Source organism: Mauremys mutica, chromosome 17 (assembly GCF_020497125.1).
Source record: "Mauremys mutica isolate MM-2020 ecotype Southern chromosome 17, ASM2049712v1, whole genome shotgun sequence".
NCBI lineage: Eukaryota > Metazoa > Chordata > Testudines > Geoemydidae > Mauremys > Mauremys mutica.
This window is the reverse complement of record NC_059088.1, coordinates 9214326-9232968: the sequence shown is the minus strand read 5'-3', so window position 1 is coordinate 9232968 and position 18643 is coordinate 9214326. Positions and strand designations below refer to the sequence as shown.

The 18643-nt window shown below is 53.7% G+C and overlaps 1 protein-coding gene across 1 annotated transcript; it reads right to left on the bottom strand.

Moving 5' to 3' along the window:
* Window positions 1-7848: 7848 nt before the first annotated feature.
* LOC123351912 (phospholipase A2 inhibitor and Ly6/PLAUR domain-containing protein-like) lies at window positions 7849-17675 on the bottom strand. Its single transcript, XM_044991596.1, has 6 exons — window positions 17457-17675; window positions 15751-15879; window positions 13496-13621; window positions 11087-11245; window positions 10212-10352; window positions 7849-9229 (listed from the first exon to the last, which is right to left on the bottom strand). Exons 2-6 carry the CDS (start codon window positions 15806-15808, stop codon window positions 8949-8951), a joined length of 765 nt encoding a protein of 254 aa, XP_044847531.1. The 5' UTR covers window positions 15809-15879; window positions 17457-17675; the 3' UTR covers window positions 7849-8948.
* Window positions 17676-18643: the final 968 nt, after the last annotated feature.

Here is an 18643-nt window from a genome sequence, read left to right as displayed (position 1 = left end):
TTCTGCATTTTTTTGCTTTCCCAGCCATCGGATGTCGGCTAGTCTCTGTTCGTGCTCAAGCTGCAGTTTATTTGCTGCCTTTTGCGTTCTAATCGCTTCTGCAGCTTCTGTAGCCTCAGGTAAGGGCCATGCTCCTGCCTCCTGGTCACTGGCCATTAACGGCTCTCTCAGTTCTTGGTTTGTACCTTTCTTTCTAAAGCTTATCCCCTTTTCTGAACACAAACCTTCCAGGGCTTTTTTTGTCAAGGCCTCATATGCTCTTTGCTCACCCATTGCAACTGCTCCTTAACCAACCAAACTCTCAATACCAAATTTCAAATTTGGACAGCGTGGGGTTCTGACCCAAAGCTTAATTAACCTGGTGCTGCGGATCCTGCCGACTACGCCCCTGTGACGCTGCTGCCTTTGGTGGGACCCAACTGAGAGTGTCAATTCAGGACAAATTGCTCAGAGCAGGGCAGTCACAGCCCGAGGCTGGGTTTCCTTTGCACACCCAGGCAACCAAACCATCCAGACAGAGAGGACTTTGGTCTCACCGCACTGGCTAACCACAAGTCACACAAGCAATTCCCTCAGACACTCCAGTTTCCCAGTATCACCACCAGTGCCACTCATCCTGGGGATGAAGGGTTATGAAAACCAATACTCCTGTAAAAGAAAAAGGTTCTCCTGATCCCAAAGGACCAAGCCCCAGACCTGGGTCAATATAGAAGTCAGATCTTACCCACAATCTAAAATCTAAAGGTTTATTCATAAAAGGAAAAAGATCGATCTGAGAGCTAGAATTGGTCAAATGGAATCAATTACATACAGTGATGGCAAAGTTCTTGGTTCAGGCTTTTAGAAGTGACAGAATAAACTGCAGGTTCAAATCAAGTCTCTGGAACAACCACAGATGGGATGGGTCATTCAGTCCTCTGTGATGGGATGGGTCATTCAGTCCTCTGTGCAGAGCTTCAGTTTGTAGCAAAGTCCCTCCAGAGGTAAGAAGCAGGATTGAAGACAAAATGGAGATGAGACAGCTGCCTTTTATAGTCTCTTCCAGGTGGAAGGAGACTTCTTTGTTCCTACTGTGGAAAATCACAGCAGCAAGATGGAGCTTGGAGTCACATGGGCAAGTCACATGTCCATGCATGGCTCAGTTTGCAGGCCGATGCCGTTGTTTACATGTTAGTTTGGACATTCCCAGGAAAGCTCAGATGTTGATTGGCATCTCCCAAAGTCCATTGTCAGTCAAGTGTTTCCTGCTTGGGCATGTACTGAGAATTGTCCTCTCTTAAGAAGCCGACCAAATGCTTCACTGAGGCTATTTAGAATCAAACACATGGAGATACAAGTACAGAGCCAATATTCATAACTTCAACGGGGCTGGGGGTGGTTAGATCCAGGCACATATTTTTGGCCCTGCGCTGTGGCTATTCCCTGCCCCCCAGGGCCCAGCGGTGGGTGGCTGTGGTGCTGCAGAGCTGTGAGACCCACGTCCGTGTTGCAGTGGACGCACTGGCAGGAGGGGGTGCTGTTCCCCCAGCATTTGTCTGCTGGCACCCTCAGCCCCAGGCCTAGTCAGCCGCTTTTATGAACCTTGTCATAAACATACAGCTCAGGGTAGCATAAAATCCCTCCTTTACCTGGAAAGGGTTCAGAAGCTCAAGTAATCTGGTTGGCACCTGACCAAAAGGACCAACGAGGGGAGAAGATCCTTTCAAATCTGTGGGGAATGTTTTTTGAGTGTGTGTTCCTTTGTTCAGGGTCAGCGAGGAACGAGGGCAAGGAAAATACATCTCCCTAAGACATATCTGAACTAAGCATCTAATCTTACAGAAATACTAAGTAATAGCAAGGAAATACATTAGCTTATCTTTTGTTTTAGCTTGTGAATTTTCCCTGTGCTAAGTGGGAGGTTTATCCCTGTTTTTATAACTTTAAAGTTTTGCCTAGAGGGGAGATCCTCTGTGGTTTGAATCTTTTTGTTACCCTGTAAGTTATCTTCCATCCTGATTTTACAGAGGTGATTCTTTTATCTTTTTTTAATAAATAAATAAATAAATAAACTTCTTTTAAGAACCTGATTGTTTTTCAGTGTCCTAAAGATCCAGGGGGATTGATCTGTGCTCACTTTGTAACCAATTGGCTAGGATATTATTCTCAAGCCTCCCCAGGAAAGGCAATGTAGGAGCTTGGAGGGATATAAGGCTCCAAGCGGCCCTCCCTAAATGTTTTGTTTAAATCACTTGGTGGTGGCAGCGATACCAAGGGCAAGGAAGGAATTTGTGCCTTGGGGAAGTTTTAAGCCTAAACTGGTAGAAATAAGCTTAGGGGGGGGGTTCATGCGGGTTCCCACATCTGTACCCCAGAGTTCAGAATGGGGAGGGAACCCTGACAAGCCTTCTGCAGCCCTGGGCCAGGGTGGATTCTCCATCTCTGGTGACTGCTAAATCTGTGTTTCCTCAAAGACCTGTTGTGGATCAGCAGGAATTAGTGCAGTGACGTTCTGTGTCCCTTGGGAAGTCGGACGTGATGACCATACTGGGCAGGGGGGGTCTAGGAATCGCCAGGGCGCTGCAGACTCTGGTTGGATTGATCGGGAGGCAGGCCAGGGCTAGTCGCCCCCTTCCGGAGATGAGGAAACTGAGGCACGGGAGGGTGAAGGGACCTGCCCAAGGCCACAAAGGGAATTCAACGCGGCTCCCCTGACTGCCAGGCTGACGCTCTCACCACTAGACTGTGCTTCCTACCCCCTGGTGCAGGCCACCAGCACAGAGCAACCTGCAGACAAATCCCTTCTGTACCCAGACCCTGAGCGCGTGGAAACCAGCATCACTCCAATGAAGCGACGGCCCATTAACCCCCAGCTGGGGGTCTGGCGCCATTGACTCTAACGGAGCCATGGCCAATGGACACCCCTGGGGATCCGGCCCCATTGACCCCAGCCAGAATTCCTGGATTCTAGGCCAGGAGACATCTCTGTGCTCAGCTGGTACGAGCCGAGCCCGGGGGATTTACCAGCATTAAATCACTGTTGAATTAGAACCGATCTTTATCTCTCCTCCCCTTCTCCAGCAGTGCCCCTCGAGGAACTACAACCCCAGCAGGACTCAGCTCCTGCCCCGCTGCCCCCAGCCGTGGGTCGGCAGCTGCGTACAGAAGAGCCCCCTGCCACATGGGCTGGGTGTGGCCCCGGCTGCGGGACGACGCCAGAGGTGGGCATTGCAGCGTGGTGGAGCCTATAGGGCTGGCTTGCTTGCTTGTCTGTCTGCCTTTCCTTATGGGTTTCCTCTGGGTTGATTGTTTGTTTCACTGTACTAGGTTTCTAGGTTTATATTAGATAAAGGCACAGATAGGCACAGATAGCGAACACCTGTTCCGGACATTTCACCTACCTGGCTGATAAGTTAAAGCGCACGCTCCATATATGGTGGTGGCCTTGAACACAGCTAAGTGAGGATGCGTTGAAGCAAGTGAGTATGTGGGGGGGGACACGGGACCTACGTCCAGACGCTTTTTAAACTTAACAGGCAGACGGCAAAGAACGTGGGGAGAACCAGTTAGGCCAGAAATAGCAGAGGTGAGACTGAGCTAATGGCATTGGTGGGTCTGTACATGGCATTAATACATACAAACCTTCCAGCCTAGGGAGTGAGCGTATCCTGATACTTTGTGGAAACCACCTCAGATGCTCAAGCTCTCTGGAAGGGGGGACCCACCAGGCTGGAGTCATTCTCGCTCTTCATTGTTAGTTTATCTTAGTGCCTCACCAAAGGCTGTTATGTAAATTAAGCTGTCATGGGATAAAAGGGAAGGTCCTTTCATGGATTGAAAGCTGGTAAACTCAGGTATACAGGGTAAACTCATAAATTGTTCGCCCTCTATAACACTGATAGAGAGACATGGACAGCTGTCTCCCCCCACCCCCGCAGGTATTAATACATACCCTGAGTTAATTAATAAGTAAACAGTGATTTTATTAAGTACAGGAAGTAGGATTTAAGTGGTTCCAAGTAGTAACGGACAGAACAAAGTGCATTACCCAGTAAAATAAAATAAAACACGCACATCTAAACCTACTACAGTAACGCAACTGAATACAGGCAAGATCTCACCCTTAGAGATGTTCCAATAAGTTTCTTTTCTCAGACTGGAGACGCCTTCCTAGTCTGGGCCCAATCCTTCCCCCGGTCCAGCCCTTGTTCCAGCTCAGGTGGTAGCTGGGGGATTCCTCGTGATGGCTCCTCTCCCCCTTTGTTCTGTTCCACCCACTTATCTCTCTTTTGTGTAAGGCGGGAATCCTTTGTCCCCCTGGTTCCCCCCACACACACACCTTAGCAGTGGAAAAGCACCAGGTTAAAGATGGATTCCAGGTCAGGTGACATGATCCCATGTCACTGCAAGACTCCATTGCCCACTTGCCAGCACACACGTGTACAGGGAGACTCACAGGTAAAACACACCCATCTGCAGGCAATGGTCCTGGCTGATGGGAGTCATCAAGATTCCAAACCACCATCAATGGCCCCCACTTTGCATAGTTACAATAGGCCCTCAGAGTGATAGCTGATATTTCTAGTTCCAGATACAGGAGTGGTACATTTATACAAACAGGACGACCACACTCGGTAGATTAGAAGCTTTGTAATGATCCCTTACAAGGGACCTTTTGCACGCAGCATATTCCAGTTACACTATAGTCACTCATTAGCATACTTTTATAAAATCATATCGACTGTAACGTCACACCCACGTCCAGCCCCCGGCGCTGAGGCAGAGCCAAGTGATCCCAGACCGGCCCCAATGGGGGTTTGTCCGAGCCGGTGCTAAAACCCTCCAGTGCTGGGATCCCACAGACCCCGGGAGCCGATCCCAGAGCTGAGCTGCCCTGGGAGTTAGAGGTGCCTCCGACCTCGACCTCCCCTGCGGCACCTGAGCCGGCTCCTGCTTCTCCTTCCGCCAGGGCCTGGAGACAATGGCTCCCCGGCCGTGGTATAAAAACCTCTCGCACATTCGAGGGCTGTTGTCAGGTGCCCCCCATGCCCTTGTCTCCGACTGAACACGCCCAGTTCCTTCAGCCTTTCCTCCGGGGCAGGTTTCCGAACCTCGGAGCACGTCTGTTACCCGTCTGGGCTCCCTCCAGCTTCTCCACATCTCCCCTAGAGCGCGGAGCCCCGAACCGGGCCAGGCTCCAGCCGGGCCTCAGCAGCACCGAGCGGAGCAGGACAACGACCTCCCGGGTCGTACCGACGACAGGCCTGTTAGTACAGCCCTCAATGGCATTGGCCTGGGGCGCCACAGCCTCCGGCGCTGACACAAGCAGCCTTCCTGGCTTGGAGCTGGGCCAATTTCAATCAACGAGGTTGAAATTTACCCCTCTACAGAGGGTTTCATTTCGGGGATGTGGGGGGGACTTTGTGCCGGCCCCTCTCTGCAGGAGGGGTGGGTTTCACACGCCGCTTCTGGAGAGAGTTTGGGAGTTTCTGGCTGCTGTCTGGGTGCTGGGAGGCCCACGGCTGTTGTGGCTGGTAAAATCTAGAGGTAGGCGCTGAGCTACTGCAGGGATGGACAGGGTGTGAAACCTTGGGCTGGTGGGGGGAGAGAGAGAGAGTTTGCCTACCACTCACACCAGTATCTCACAGCTAACACCAGTGTCCCACCGCTAGCACCAGTGTCCCACCACTAACACCAGCATACCACCACTCGCACCAGCATCCCACCTCTGACACCACTATCCCACCACTAACACCAGCATACCACCACTAACACCAGTATCCCACCACTCGCACCAGTATCCCACTGCTGACAGCAGTGTCACCCTCTCTGCTGAGTGGTACAAAAACATATGACCTTGAAAGCCAGTTTTCCATCATTCTCCACAGCTCTGGTTGTTAGTGACTCTGAGGACAGCTGTGTTTTTCACTTTCCATTTCCTGGGCACCTGGACTTTCCCCAGAGTTGCTGAACAAAGGTCATGTCAATACAAAGGACCATAAATGAGATAAGGGCGGAATGGAAGCTTTACCCCTGACTCCCAGGAACCAGGCAGTTTCCTCTTACTTGCCTTTGGCCTCAGGCCAGGAATGGTTCCTGTAAATATGACAATTGCCCTGAGCTCCTGTGTAATGTTGCTCCGCAGGTGACAATCGGCTCCCGGGCCTCACCCCCTCGTGACGCTGGTTGAAGCTCGTGCTGCACTCAGCTCCCCCAGCCCCCGACCAGTGCAGCTGCCCTGGGGCTAAACCCCAAAGTAAATGTTCTGCATCGATTCCAGCCCCATTTCACGATCGTGGCGTCATCAGCACTGCGGGTCGGCACGGTGTCAAATCAAACCTGCAGGGAGACAGGGCCTGTGCTGCCCCACCCTAGAAGTGGCTGCATCTCAGCTCCGGGTAAAGGATCCCTGTATAAACAGCCCCCGTGTTCCACCCCAGAGACAGCTTGTGACGAAGTGGGGGATTTTCTTGGTTTTTCCTTGGTTTTTCCAATGGGTTGCATGCAGAGGGGGTGGGACTCAGTGTCCCTGGGTCTTACTGGTTTGACGAGGTGAGGGGAGAGGGAGTTTGTTGGTACAGAGGACCAGAGAGGGAGCTTGGGACTCTGGCCGATGGCCTGGAGGATGGAGACCCCAGTGACCTGGTGACCCGGAGACTCAGCTCAGGAGTCGCAGCCGGTTTTGGCCAGTGGGGACAATGGGCTGCGGGGAGAGGACCCTGGTGACCCGACCAGCCGGCTCCAGCCAGAGGGGCCAGAGGACAGAAGAGGGGAGAGGGGGCCCAGGCGACCCTGTTTCCCTGGAAAGAAGCTAATGGACAGAGAGGGCTTGGGATGGGGGGTATCGGAGGCCCAGCTGGGAGCAGGGGGCTCTGGGCTGGAGGGGGGGGGCAGGCAGAGCCCCCCTGGCTGCAGGGGGACTGAGATGTGCTGGGCTGAGGGAGGCCAGGCCTGAGGCCGGAGAGTTTCCTGTGCTGGGTTCAACCCCCAATAACCCTCCTGTGTTACGCTGGGGGAGAGTCGCTCCGGGCTAGAGAACAGGGCGGGGGGGGGGAGATCGTCCCCTTCGGGGGTGAGGAGGCCCCGGGGGCCCAGAGCGAGGGGACTCCCTGGGGGGCCCACGGCAGAGACAGACGTGCTGAGGCTCCGAGAGGTGCGGCTCCAGGAGGTGGAGGGGCCTGGCCCCGGGAGAGAGTGGCCCCCCGAGAAGGGCTGTCGCACTGGATGGGGCACCCCCCACGGACCGCACGGGGCCATGCGTGGGCACGATCTGTGAGTCCGTGACACAGCTGCATCTCAGTGCTGGGTGACCAGCAGTGTAGACGTTGCAGGGGAGACCCCGCAGGGTCCCAGAGCTCAGGCTTCAGTGCAGGTGCAAAATAAAACCCACGTTGTACATTCCCAGAAGCCCATGTGGGTGCCCAGGGTGTGTATGTACACAGAGCCGAGCAAATTCTTCTGTGGCTAATGCATCTGATAGTGCCCCAGGCTCATGCAGACGGGCTCAGCCAGAGGCACTGACTTCCCGAGTTCCTGGGGATTCCTCCCCCACCTCCGCCTCAGGACCCGCCCCCCACTCCACCCCTTCCCTGAAGCCCCCGCCCCTCCTCTTCCCACCCCCACTCTGCCCCTGCCCCTTCTTGCCCCTGGTCCTTCCTGCCCCCGCTCCCCCACTTCCCCCCAGCACCTCCTGCACTCCGCCGAACAGCTGAGCACCGGTGGGCGGGAGGGCTGGGGGGAGGGGGAGGAGCTGATCTGTGGGGCTGCCAGTGGGTGCCCCAGGGCTGCAGCACCCACGGAGTCGGCGCCTATGGGATCAGCAACGGGGCACCAGAACACAACACCACACCGGGGGCTTTTATTTCGGATCCTGATTTATTCAGTGAATTTGCTAATGCACAGAGAGATTCCAGCCAGCCGTGAGGCACCGGGACAGACACACCCATGCGCTGGGCAGACCCTTGGCTATGGCCTCTTTGCGCCGCCCGGCAGCGCAAAGGGGCGTCGGAGGGGGTGCAGCTGGGACTTCAGGCCTTTATTCTGTCACTCATCGAGCCAGCTTTAGCATTCATTTCATCCAGCTGCAACACAAGGAACCCCCAGGCCTGTCTCCCGTAAGACGCTGGCTGCAGCAGGTACCATAAGGCTTGGGGGGGGCCTATGAACTTTAGCACAGATAAATGGCCCAACGGTCACCCCTAAGTTTTGGGGGACTGGGAACAGAGTGTTTAAAGGGGCGGTTTGTCCGTAACGACACCAGCCAGCCACAGGGACGTGAGCTAACCCCGGCTTTGGGATATTGTAGGACGGGAACGTCTGCAGATGTCTGACCACAAACCAGCCCTGGCAAGGAATTGACGTGTTTGAGAATAAGCTGAGATCAGTAACATCCTAACCTACAGGAGAAGGGACCCCGACATCGGCAGGGTGAGGAGATACAGATAAGGAGGAGGGGAGAAGCCCCTACTGAATAGGCATTAGGCACAGTGGCGTCAGCGTAACATTATAAAAGTCACACCCCAGCCTGTGGGCAGGAGGCAAGCGAGAGGCAGCGTTTGGGGGGTGCCCGGATCACGGCCCCGGGTGAAGAGGAGGAAGGTGCTGGTGAGGAGGAAGATAATGACTAACATTTCCGGTTGTTCTGCAAGGGGCAGTGCGAGAACGGGCGGTTCAGATGGACATTCTGTGTTACCGCTGTCCCCCTTCCTGGGCTGGAGCCTTTGGGACTCTGCTAAATGTGTGATCCACGATTAGAAACACAGAAGGTTCCTCCAGTGCGAGGGCTGCGACCGTTGTTCCCAACTGAACTGCAATTTTATGATACCAGCCCCGATCTTAGAACTAGAGCCTGCCAGACCTCCGAGTGATCATTGGGAATTTGTAAGTAATCAATAGAATTAACGTTCGATTCCGAGCTCGGGCTGCAACGCACAGGAATCAGGTGCTGCGGGGGCCGTGCTGGGCGGGGGTCAGGCGAGCAGCTTCACCAGCAGCAGCCCAGTCAGGCCAGGCAGGTAGAGGGCGAAGGAGAATCTCCCCAGAGCCGGGCTGGCCCCACTGGTGGTGGCAGTAGTTGGTTTGGTGGCGGCGGCGGGTGGTTTGGTGGTGGGGGTTATTTTCTCTGCAGCTTGGGAGCTCACCTTTGTGAACATGAATGTGTAGACTGCAGAAACCAGGGAGGTTCCAGGTTGAATGTCTTTTGTGGACGCAGTAGCGCAGCCTTTTGCAACAAATGTTGAAACAGTTGAACCTGAGGGAGACAATCAGCCAGTTATTGGGGGGGCAGCTCTGGTTCCTTCTCTGCCCCCAGAACCTTTGTCTCCACCATCCAGCGGTTCCCACCTCTGCCTCCCGTTCCCACCCCCCGGTGCTCTCCCTGCTCTCGCTGTAACCGGCCACGGCAGAGCGGGCGTCTGGTCCCCTCCTGCCTCCCCCGCGCCCCTTTCTGCAGCTCCACACGAGACTGAAGCTGGAGTTTGGAACTAGCTGATCTCCTGGGGCAGCTCCTTCCCCAGCGCACGGCCCCCCGGGGAACACGCCCGGCTCTCACCGTCCCCGACAGCCCCGACCGCTCGGTTCAGTTATTTTATAAACACCCCAAAGCGCTGGGAGTCCTGGACACACACTGAGAACAGGAGCTTCTTCACTGAGCAATAGCTTAGCCACGTTAAACATACAGGGAGTGGGGTCTAGTGGTTAGAGCAGTGGGGGCTGGGAGCCAGGATTCCTGGGTTCTCTCCCCAGCTCTGCATCATTGACATAACAACCCTTCTCATGGCAAGAGATGCACTGTCATCACTGAAGGAGAGGGGAGCTAGTCTGGAAGAGAAAACGTCGCATTTCCTCTCTCTCCTTCCCTCCGGCTGATCTGGGCCCCCATCTGCCCAAGGGGTCAGCACAGCCTGGTAGGCTCTAGGGGCTTGTCTACATTACATTATAAGTGATGTCACCCAGGGATGTGAAAAAGCCCCCCCAACCGAGCAGCATAAGTTACACCAACCTAAGTGCCGGTGTGCACAGCACTGTGTCGGGGTGGGAGCTTCTCCCACCAACGTACCTATTGCCACTCACGGGGGTGGTTTTATTAGGCAAAAAGCATCTTCACCAGATGTGTTCCAATGGTGCCGCGGTAGCGCTTCTAGCGTAGATTGGCCCTAGGTTTCACCAGCTCTCTGGGGAGTTCCTGAGCCATGAGCGTCCCGGGGCAGCTGCGGCCAGCTGGCAGCATTTACCTTTTGTTAGGGTCCCAGCGAAATCGATGCAATATTTCTCATCCCCTGTACAAGGGGTGATTTGGCTGTCGCAGGGATCGGAGTTCAGAGCAAAGCAGGTTGGGCACTGCAGCCCATTCGCGGCAGCGTCCACCGTGGGCACTGAGAACCAAGAGAGAGAGACACGGTTACAGGGTGGGTTAAACCTCGTTCAAACAGCGGGGTGCGCCCACTGCCCTGCACTGCCTGAACACGCAAAGGCCCCACCCCCAGCCCGGTGGCATCGCTCCATCTGTCTGTCACACACCAACCTCTGAGTCCCCAGCCGAGCTGATCAGTTCCAGAATTTCCAAGCATTTTCTAGACACCCAGGGCCAGAACCCTGCTCTTTTTGGGAGAAATCAGAAACACCCCACTGCCAGCTGATCAGCCCGGCCACCTCTGCGATTGTCTACAGGCCAAACACCTGGTCGATGATGGCCCCATCTCCGCTCTGCCCAGCATCTTAGTGGGTGCAACACAGTGACACCCGCAATGACTGATCTCCCAGATGGAAAGGAAGAGGAACATGGAACTGGGATGAAGGCGGCATATACACAGACCTGGCATGGTGGGGAAGAGGGGTGTGGGGGTGCACTGAATCGACTGTAGCAAGGGGGGCCGGGGTGTAAGGGTGTAAGGATCTGCCAGGTGTGAATCGTGCCCCCTGCTGACGTGCATGAACCATTCGTTAATGTGCTTTGAGCTGGTGCCCTTCCAAATCATCCGAACTAGTTGTTCACATGCAATAGCAGGGGCACACGGAGAGCTGGATTCACACCCCAGCTCAGCGCCGTCTAACTGTGCGTGTGGACAAGCCGTGAAACAGGGACAGTAAAAACAGACCCATAACTTACCTGCCAGTGTGCCCGAGTTACAGTTATCTGCGTTGTTGCATCGGTTGGTGTTGATCCGCAGATACTTGCCATTCCCAGCAGTGTAAGTTATGGCGGCATTTATGCCACTATTATAATCAGCTAAACAGCTTCTGGCGAAGCCCGTGGTCTTTTCCCCAACTGTTGTAAAGAAAGAAAACAGAGAACAGAGCTGAGAGGCTGGGAGGGGAACCTGGAGGAGGAGCAGGGAGGTTATTTTACCTCCATGTCTGGCCCTGGGGCGACGCTGCTGGGAGCCTGTGCCCGGTTCTGGGCTCCACCATTCGGGAAGGAGGTTGGTCAGTGGTAGGGCGACCAGAGAGCAAGTGTGAAAAATCGGAACGGGGGTGGGGGGGTAATAGGAGCCTATACAAGAAAAAGCCGCAAATATCGGGACTGTCCCTATAAAATCAGGACATCTGGTCACCCTAGCCAGGGGTAAGAGAAGAGCCGTGAGGACGATTGAAGGGTTAGAAAACCTGCCCTAGCACAAGAGACGCCAGGAGCTCGATCCGTGGAGCTGAACACAGAGACGGTTCAGGGGTGACGTGGTCCCCGTCTGCCAGAACCTACCCGGGGAACAAACGTTCACTGACGGGCTCCTCAGTCGGGCGGCGGAAGGTCGGACGCCGCCCCGTGACTGGGAGTTGGAGCCGGACAGACTCAGACTGGGAATAAGGGGAAGGTTTTTCACAGGGAGGGTCATTAACAACTGGGACGATCTCCCAGGGGCCGCGGTGGATTCTCCATCAGGGACAATGTGTAAAGCCAGATGGGAGGTTTCTCTCCCAGCTCTGCTCTAGGGATGATCTGGGGCAGGTCTCTGGCCTGTGCTGGGCCGGGGGTCAGATGAGACGATCCCAAAGGTCCCTTGTGGCCCTGGGGTCTAGGACTCGGTGGCCATGTCTGCACTGCCAAGTGAACCCAGGTTAGCCACACCCTGGGGTGAGCGTCTGCACTGCGAAGCCTCCCAGGGGTTAGATCCACCCAGACACCACCCGGCCGGTGCTGCACTAACCCCAGGGCAGCGCTAGGCCTTTGGGGGCATGTCCCAGGGCCCCTAGCGCTGCCCTGAGCTGGGCCGTCCTCTGCTGCGAGTCTCTGCGACGGCGTCTCTGCCTGAGAGCCGGGTAGAGCCGGAGCCGGCTGCAGGGAACGTGGGGTTTGAAACATCACCAAGGGGTGTTTAAACCGGCAGGTGATTTCAGTGCAGCAGAAGTGAGTAGGAAGGAGGGCAGGAAAACAGGGCCCCGAAGGAATTATGGGAAGGCGTTGGAGGACTATCAGCAACTGTGTGAAATAACCTAGTTTACAGCTGCGTCCTCACTGCAAAGTTAAAGTGGAACCCGGGTCTAAGCTACACTTTGAACTGCACAGCCTGCCTGAGCTCACAGCTTGTATCCACTAGGGTTAAAGGGTTCCTGGGGGTTAATAGGGACGGTGGCGGGGAGGCTAGAGCTAAACCCCAGGTCACAGCCCACATCAACTGCAGTGAAGACAAACCCTGAGTGGGGGGAAGTTTTAATAAACCCATTTGTGACTGTGCTGGGAAAATTTCCTGAGTGTGGTCAGAAAGAGAGAGAGAGAGAGAGATGGGTGTGTGGAGATTAGATAGATAGATAGAGAGATGGGGTGGATGGGGATAGATAGATTAGATAGGTAGGTAGATAATGACAGAGCACGTTAAAGCTGATGCTGTGCTATGCATCCTTCTTACAGGGTAAATGGAAGGAATCTTAAATCTCTTTAATTCAATGGGAGGATGAACAAAACTAGGTCTGTAACTCAGATTTTCAATTCCAAAGGGCAAACGTTGAGAAATGAAGGGAACCAGTGAAATCCGCCGGCCTGAAGAGCTCAGGGAGTTGAACACAGAGAAGGCTTAAGTCAAAAGGGAAAAAACATCTTGAATTTGCATCCCAAGCAAGGGGAAAAATCTTGTACGGAAGGGCTCCAGCCCTGAGCAGTGACTAACAGCTTCATTGGGAGCAAGGTGGCAGTGTACAAGGGATCTCAGCGCCAATTTTCTGTTTTTAACACGATTCAGAATGGGCATCTCCACCCAAAGCAGCTTCGCTTGTTGCAGCGCAGCCGTCCATTGTGGAGATGAAAACTTAGTGAATAATATTCAGTAAATAAAGAAAACCTGACCCCAGTGAAGTCAATGGGAGATTTGCAATTTGGGGCCAGGATTTCGAACCGCCATGTCTTCCAGTCGCTACGTAAGATACAGTAACGTTGCCTGAATGAATGAAGCGTCGAGCGCAGACTGAGTGCTCTGTGCCGGGTGAATGTGCTTTGTGGATGGACTGTTTGGGGTTGGCCTTGGCGATGAGGATGGTGACAGACTGCGGGGTAGGGTGTGCCTGGGTTGACGGCAATATCACTTACTCAGTGTATTTTCTTCTGCCACTTTAATGCAGCCGCCTGTACCCGCTGTTACTGGGCAGGTCCCTGCCGCAGGCTGGCAGGAGGAGTCTGCTGAGCCGGAGCACTGAAGGCATTTTGTGCTTTGTGCTGGAGAAAGAAGAAGGAGTGTTTCCTTTTTACTGTGGCGTAACAGTGTCACCTCTGGCACGTCCTTTAGCCCCAGTCTTCCCCCTCTGCTCTAAATTAGCCAAGGGATTAATGGACCTGATTTCCTCTGGGACACTCAGCAATTGCACAATTTCAGCCCCTGGGCCAGTGGTACCTGGGGAGTCAGAACTGGGATGGATGAAGGGGATGGTGCTCTTCCCAAGCTCCACCCACACAAAATCTCATTCCCGTTGTGCAGGTATTCACAGTACCGGAGAGTTGCTCGCTTCTCAGCGTGCGTTCATAGAATCATAGATCATTAGGGTTGGAAGGGACCTCAGGAGATCATCTAGTCCAACCCCCTGCTCAAAGCAGGACCAATCCCCAAATGGCCCCCTCAAGGATTGAGCTCATAGCCCTGGGTTTAGCAGGCCAATGCTCAAACCACTGAGCTATCCCACCCCCCTGTTGCCTGTGTTGGTTGCATGACCCGGGTCTCCTGGCAGCCTCCCATTGCCCTCACAAATTCGAGTTACCCTCCCATCCCCATCTATTGCAGGGTCACCAGACTACCCCCCACCCCCTAACTAATGCCAGGGGCTCTATCCCCCCTCCCTGTACCAAGGTCTCCAATTCTCTTCCCATGCCAGGAGCATTGTGTGCGTCCCATTCCCATCCCCCATACCAGAGTCCCCCATTCTCCCCCCATGCCCAGGCCACTGTGTGCTTCCCCCCGCCCCGCCCTATCATCCATCTTTCTGTCTGGGAGATCAGCTGCTCAGGGTGTAACATGAAAATACCATTGAGGTGAGTGCGGCCAGGCTCTCTGGGCTCCCAGCCGGCCAGCAGAGGGGTCTGACGGAAAGGTTTGGGGTGCAGAGCAGAAGCCAGTGACTTGGCCTCTAGCGTCGTGGGGATTGATCCCCGTTGGGAAGGCTCCACTGGACTGGTCCCCCCAGGTTTACACCTGGTTACATGGCCCTGAGCTTTAGTTAAAGCCAATTTTGCCCACATCCCTCTGGATCAGCCCAGCCATTTGCAATATGTGGGGGATGGGAAGGATGGAAATTGTCAGGCAAAAGCTGTGTTAAACAGAACAAAGGGACGTTCATTGTCTCTTGTTCCACAAATTACCATTGATACAGTCACATTAACCACAGCGTGTGGACACACACAGACCTCTTGGGGACATGGACGTGAACAATCTCCGCACTTCAGTCCTTATGTACAGCACCCTGCACACAAGCTGTGTAAGTGCAGCAGCTTCACAACTTTTCTTTTAGAGAGATTTAGATTTTCAGGCTCTGATGCTGTTCTAGTCTGAGCTCCTGCATTGCCCAAGCCAGAGAACCTCGCCCAGCCCTTCCTCCATCCAGCCCATATCTGATGGCTGAGCTAGAGCCGATATTTTAGAAGGACGTCCAATTTCAGTGTAAAGACTCCAAGTGATGGAGAATCCACCCCCCACTCTTCGAGAAGCTGCTGCCAGGATTAATTCCACCTTCGAATTCAACTCCCAGCCATTGGAGCTCATTCTGCCTCTGTTTGCTCGGTTGGAGAGCCCTCTGCTACCGGAAATTGTCGGCCTGATTCCCGGTTACACTCAGTCCCTTAGCAGTGTCATTTACTCCTATATGGAGTCCCCTTTGTGCTGCCAGAGCAGGGCAGAGGGGCCTTCATGGGAATAAGAATCCAGGGCAGTGTCCAGTAATGGTGTCTCAGGCCTGGTCCACACTCAACAGTTAGGTTGTTATAGCTACGGCGCTTGGGGAAGTCACACCCTCAGCACTGCAGTGAGGCCAGTCTAACCCCTGGAGGAGATGGAGGTCGATGGGTGAATCCTTCCCTCAACACGGCTTCCATCGCTCAGGGAGGGGAGTTCCTAGAGGGATGGAAACCCCCGTCCATTGGGACAGGCGACGCATCTACTACGGGTCTCTGCCAGCCCAGCTACAGCGCTGTGGCTAAGCGGCTACAGTAGCCCTAGTGTAGACAGGGCCCTGTACCCCACCCAGAGCTAATCCCCCCTCCCTGCACATGCTGGATGTTCCCCTGACTGGGGATCCCTGGGGTGTAAAGTGTCCAAGTCCGGGGGGGAGGCTACATGGCCACAGCAGCGAGTGACTCACCTTGTGCATTCGTTGTAGCTAGGAGAGCAGGCAGCAGGCAGAGGATGAAGGGAACCATCCTGGTGCTGGGAGGCCCACGGGGCTGGGCTCAGAGCTGAACGGAGCTTCTCACGGCTGACACGGCGAGCGCTGCCGGGGGGAGGAGGAGAGAGACAAGACCGAAATGAGAAGGGAAAGGGAATTACAGCCGAGATTCAGGGGGTAAAGCACCAGGGAACAGAGCTCACAAATAACCAATTTTTTTGTTCACTAGCAACTGTCAAAGATCGGGGAGGGGAAGTGGAATCTTTTTTGGTTGGCCCAAAATTCTCATCTAACTAAAAAGCTGAACAAAAAAATGGTTTTGTTTCTTTTTCAAGTATCTAAAAATATTTTTAAATTGGTTTTAAAATAAAAATTGACTGCAATTTTGAAATTAAAAGACACTTTGAGTTGAAAAAAATCAAAACATTTAATTCTGGAAATATCCAGACAAAACGTTTCCTTTTTTTAGGATTTGTTTTTCTAGAATTTTTTCCGGCTGAAGCAATGCAGCAAAATTGACACGAATTTGTGAAATGTTTTATTTCCCCCAAACCTGCATTTTTCAATGGAGAAAAGTTTGGGTTAGAAAATTTCTCCCAGCTCCGGCTGAAGACAGAAGCTGCCACCGAATTGCTGCCGCCGAGGAAACGCGCATGCTGCCCTAACAGCACACAGACTGCCCCCAATGTCCGCGGCGGCAATTTGGCGCACTGCTTGGGGCGGCAAAAACAGTGGTCCCTTCCCTGGATCAGCCTGGTTCAGTTAGAACCTGTCAGATCTAGGAGGCTTCAACCCCCTCAGCCCCCATGTGCGTTACTTTGCATTGATCAAAACTCAGCTTCATCCGCCATCGTGTTACCCATTGATCCAGCTCCGTTCAATCTCGCTGAGGTTCCCGACTAACCTCAGTAAGTTGCCTCCTCTGCAGATTTCACCACCTCCTCGCTCACCCCCTGTCAGACCATTTGAGTCACTTGAACTCTGGGTCTAGCACAGAGCTTAGAGGCCTCCACTTCTAAGCTTTTGCCATCACACAAAATTCCCTGGAATTTCAGCTCTGTTTTCTAGAGACACAAGGTGGGGGACGAGACGAGCGTCCGAGCGGCACCGAGCTCTTCAGCGGGTCAGCGGAGCTCCAGAGCTTGTGTCTCTCCCCAGCAGAAGCTGGTCCAATAAAAGCTTTTCCCTCCCACACCTTGTCTGTCTAGTATCCTGGGACCCACACGGCTACAACAACGCTGCAAACTCCTCTGCTCTCTGGCTGTTGTCCCATTTCTCCTCCATGCCAGTCCCTTGCCTCCCATCCCAGCACTGCTTCGATTCCTTACTGCTCCACGGCGAGGGACTGCGACGAAGGCTTTTTGGCAGTCCAAACCAAGTACGTTGACTAGATCTTCTCTGCTCCCTAATCCTGGGATGTTCAGAGCAGCCGGAGGGAGTTCGAGGCCCGACTCCCAGGGAGTTTCAGCGGACGCTGGCCCCCTCGCTGCTGGTTTTGCCTTTGAAAATCTCCCTATTTCGCTCACACACCATTCCATGAGTGGGACTGCTTTTCCTTTGCACAAGCTGAGCTGCTTTATCCCTGCAGCTTGCACCTGAAATATATCTCCAGCCTTTACCCACTTTCAGCAGATCATCAGTGATGACAAGCAATAATTTAACACTGCATTAAAAACTCTTACCTTCAGCCGCACCACGGTTCCGTTCACCTCCAACTTCTCTGTAATATCGAAGAGATGCACTGACCTGTCGAGCACGGCCCCTTCCTCTCTATATAGTCCAATGACACAGTCTGATTAATCTAGAAACTGGGAGTCACAGTGAATGATTTACTGAAATGTAATAAATTGCACGACCCTCATACCTGGTCACTCCCTCTTCAAATACAATCCAGATCGACCCTTTCTCAATCCATCAGCTATTGTTTTATTGAACTTGTCCCATACTGTTCGTGCAACAGAGATAAGAGGCGATACGCAGCTCAGTCACGGGTAGAGTTGCAATGTTTGCATACCAGAGGTGTTTATCCAGATCCTGAGGTGCTGTAAATGATAGAGGAACCGGTAAATTCACAGCAGCTGGGGATCCGGCTCCATTGATTCCATTGGAGCAAAGGCCAATTGATACCAAATGGGGGTCGGGTGAGATTGTCAGAATGAAACTAAGGATGGCCATGGAGTTGGCCCCATTACGACAGCTCCCTGCCCATTCCCAGAACAGGTTGTTAAATTCCTTCTCGTTAAATTGTGTTAATATTAATTGGGGAAAGATTTTCTTATCTGCCCCATACCAGGGGGTGGCATCAAACTGGGTCTCATGTGCATGAGGTCGCACCCGGCTGGGGGAATTTAGTTACAGAATAACTGAGCAGAGAAGATTGTTTCAGCCTTGGTTGCATTCCAGGCCAGCTTGGCTCCCGGAGGTTGTCAAGATGGGCAGGGGGCTTCCAGACAGAATCCAGGTGTTAGGCTCTCCAGATGTCTAACAAGAGAGAGTGGTTGGAGATTGACTGATGAACAGTGTGATGGAAAAGCTGGGGATTAGCTATAAACACGTATGGACTCATGGCTCAGATTCAGCCAGGCAGCGTGGTCTGGTAGTGGCACCTCGCTGAATCTGCAGCCTTGTTCTCTAGGATCTCGGCTGCCATTGAACGCACACGAGCTATCGAGTGCCAGGGTGGGAGCTCCCAACCCCATTCTAGGGAACTGTTGGATGGATAATTCCCCTCCCTGCTAAACATTTGGCTTTTGCCCACATTGCTCCAGATCAGCCCCAGCCGTCTGTCGTGCCCACCCCAAAGTTGTCTGGGAAGCCCCTCGCCCCAGCACTCTGCAGCAACACTCTTCACCTTGGTCAGTGAGTCACA

Excerpts from the sequence above, each read along its gene's own strand:
- LOC123351912 (XM_044991596.1), bottom strand. The coding sequence starts at position 15,808 with ATGGTTCCCTTCATCCTCTGCCTGCTGCCTGCTCTCCTAGCTACAACG. Across the intron at positions 13,622-15,750 it reads AGCTACAACGAATGCACAAG|CACAAAGCACAAAATGCCTT; the intron begins GTGAGTCACTCG and ends TTCTTTCTCCAG. Across the intron at positions 11,246-13,495 it reads GGCAGAAGAAAATACACTGA|TTGGGGAAAAGACCACGGGC; the intron begins GTAAGTGATATT and ends TCTTTACAACAG.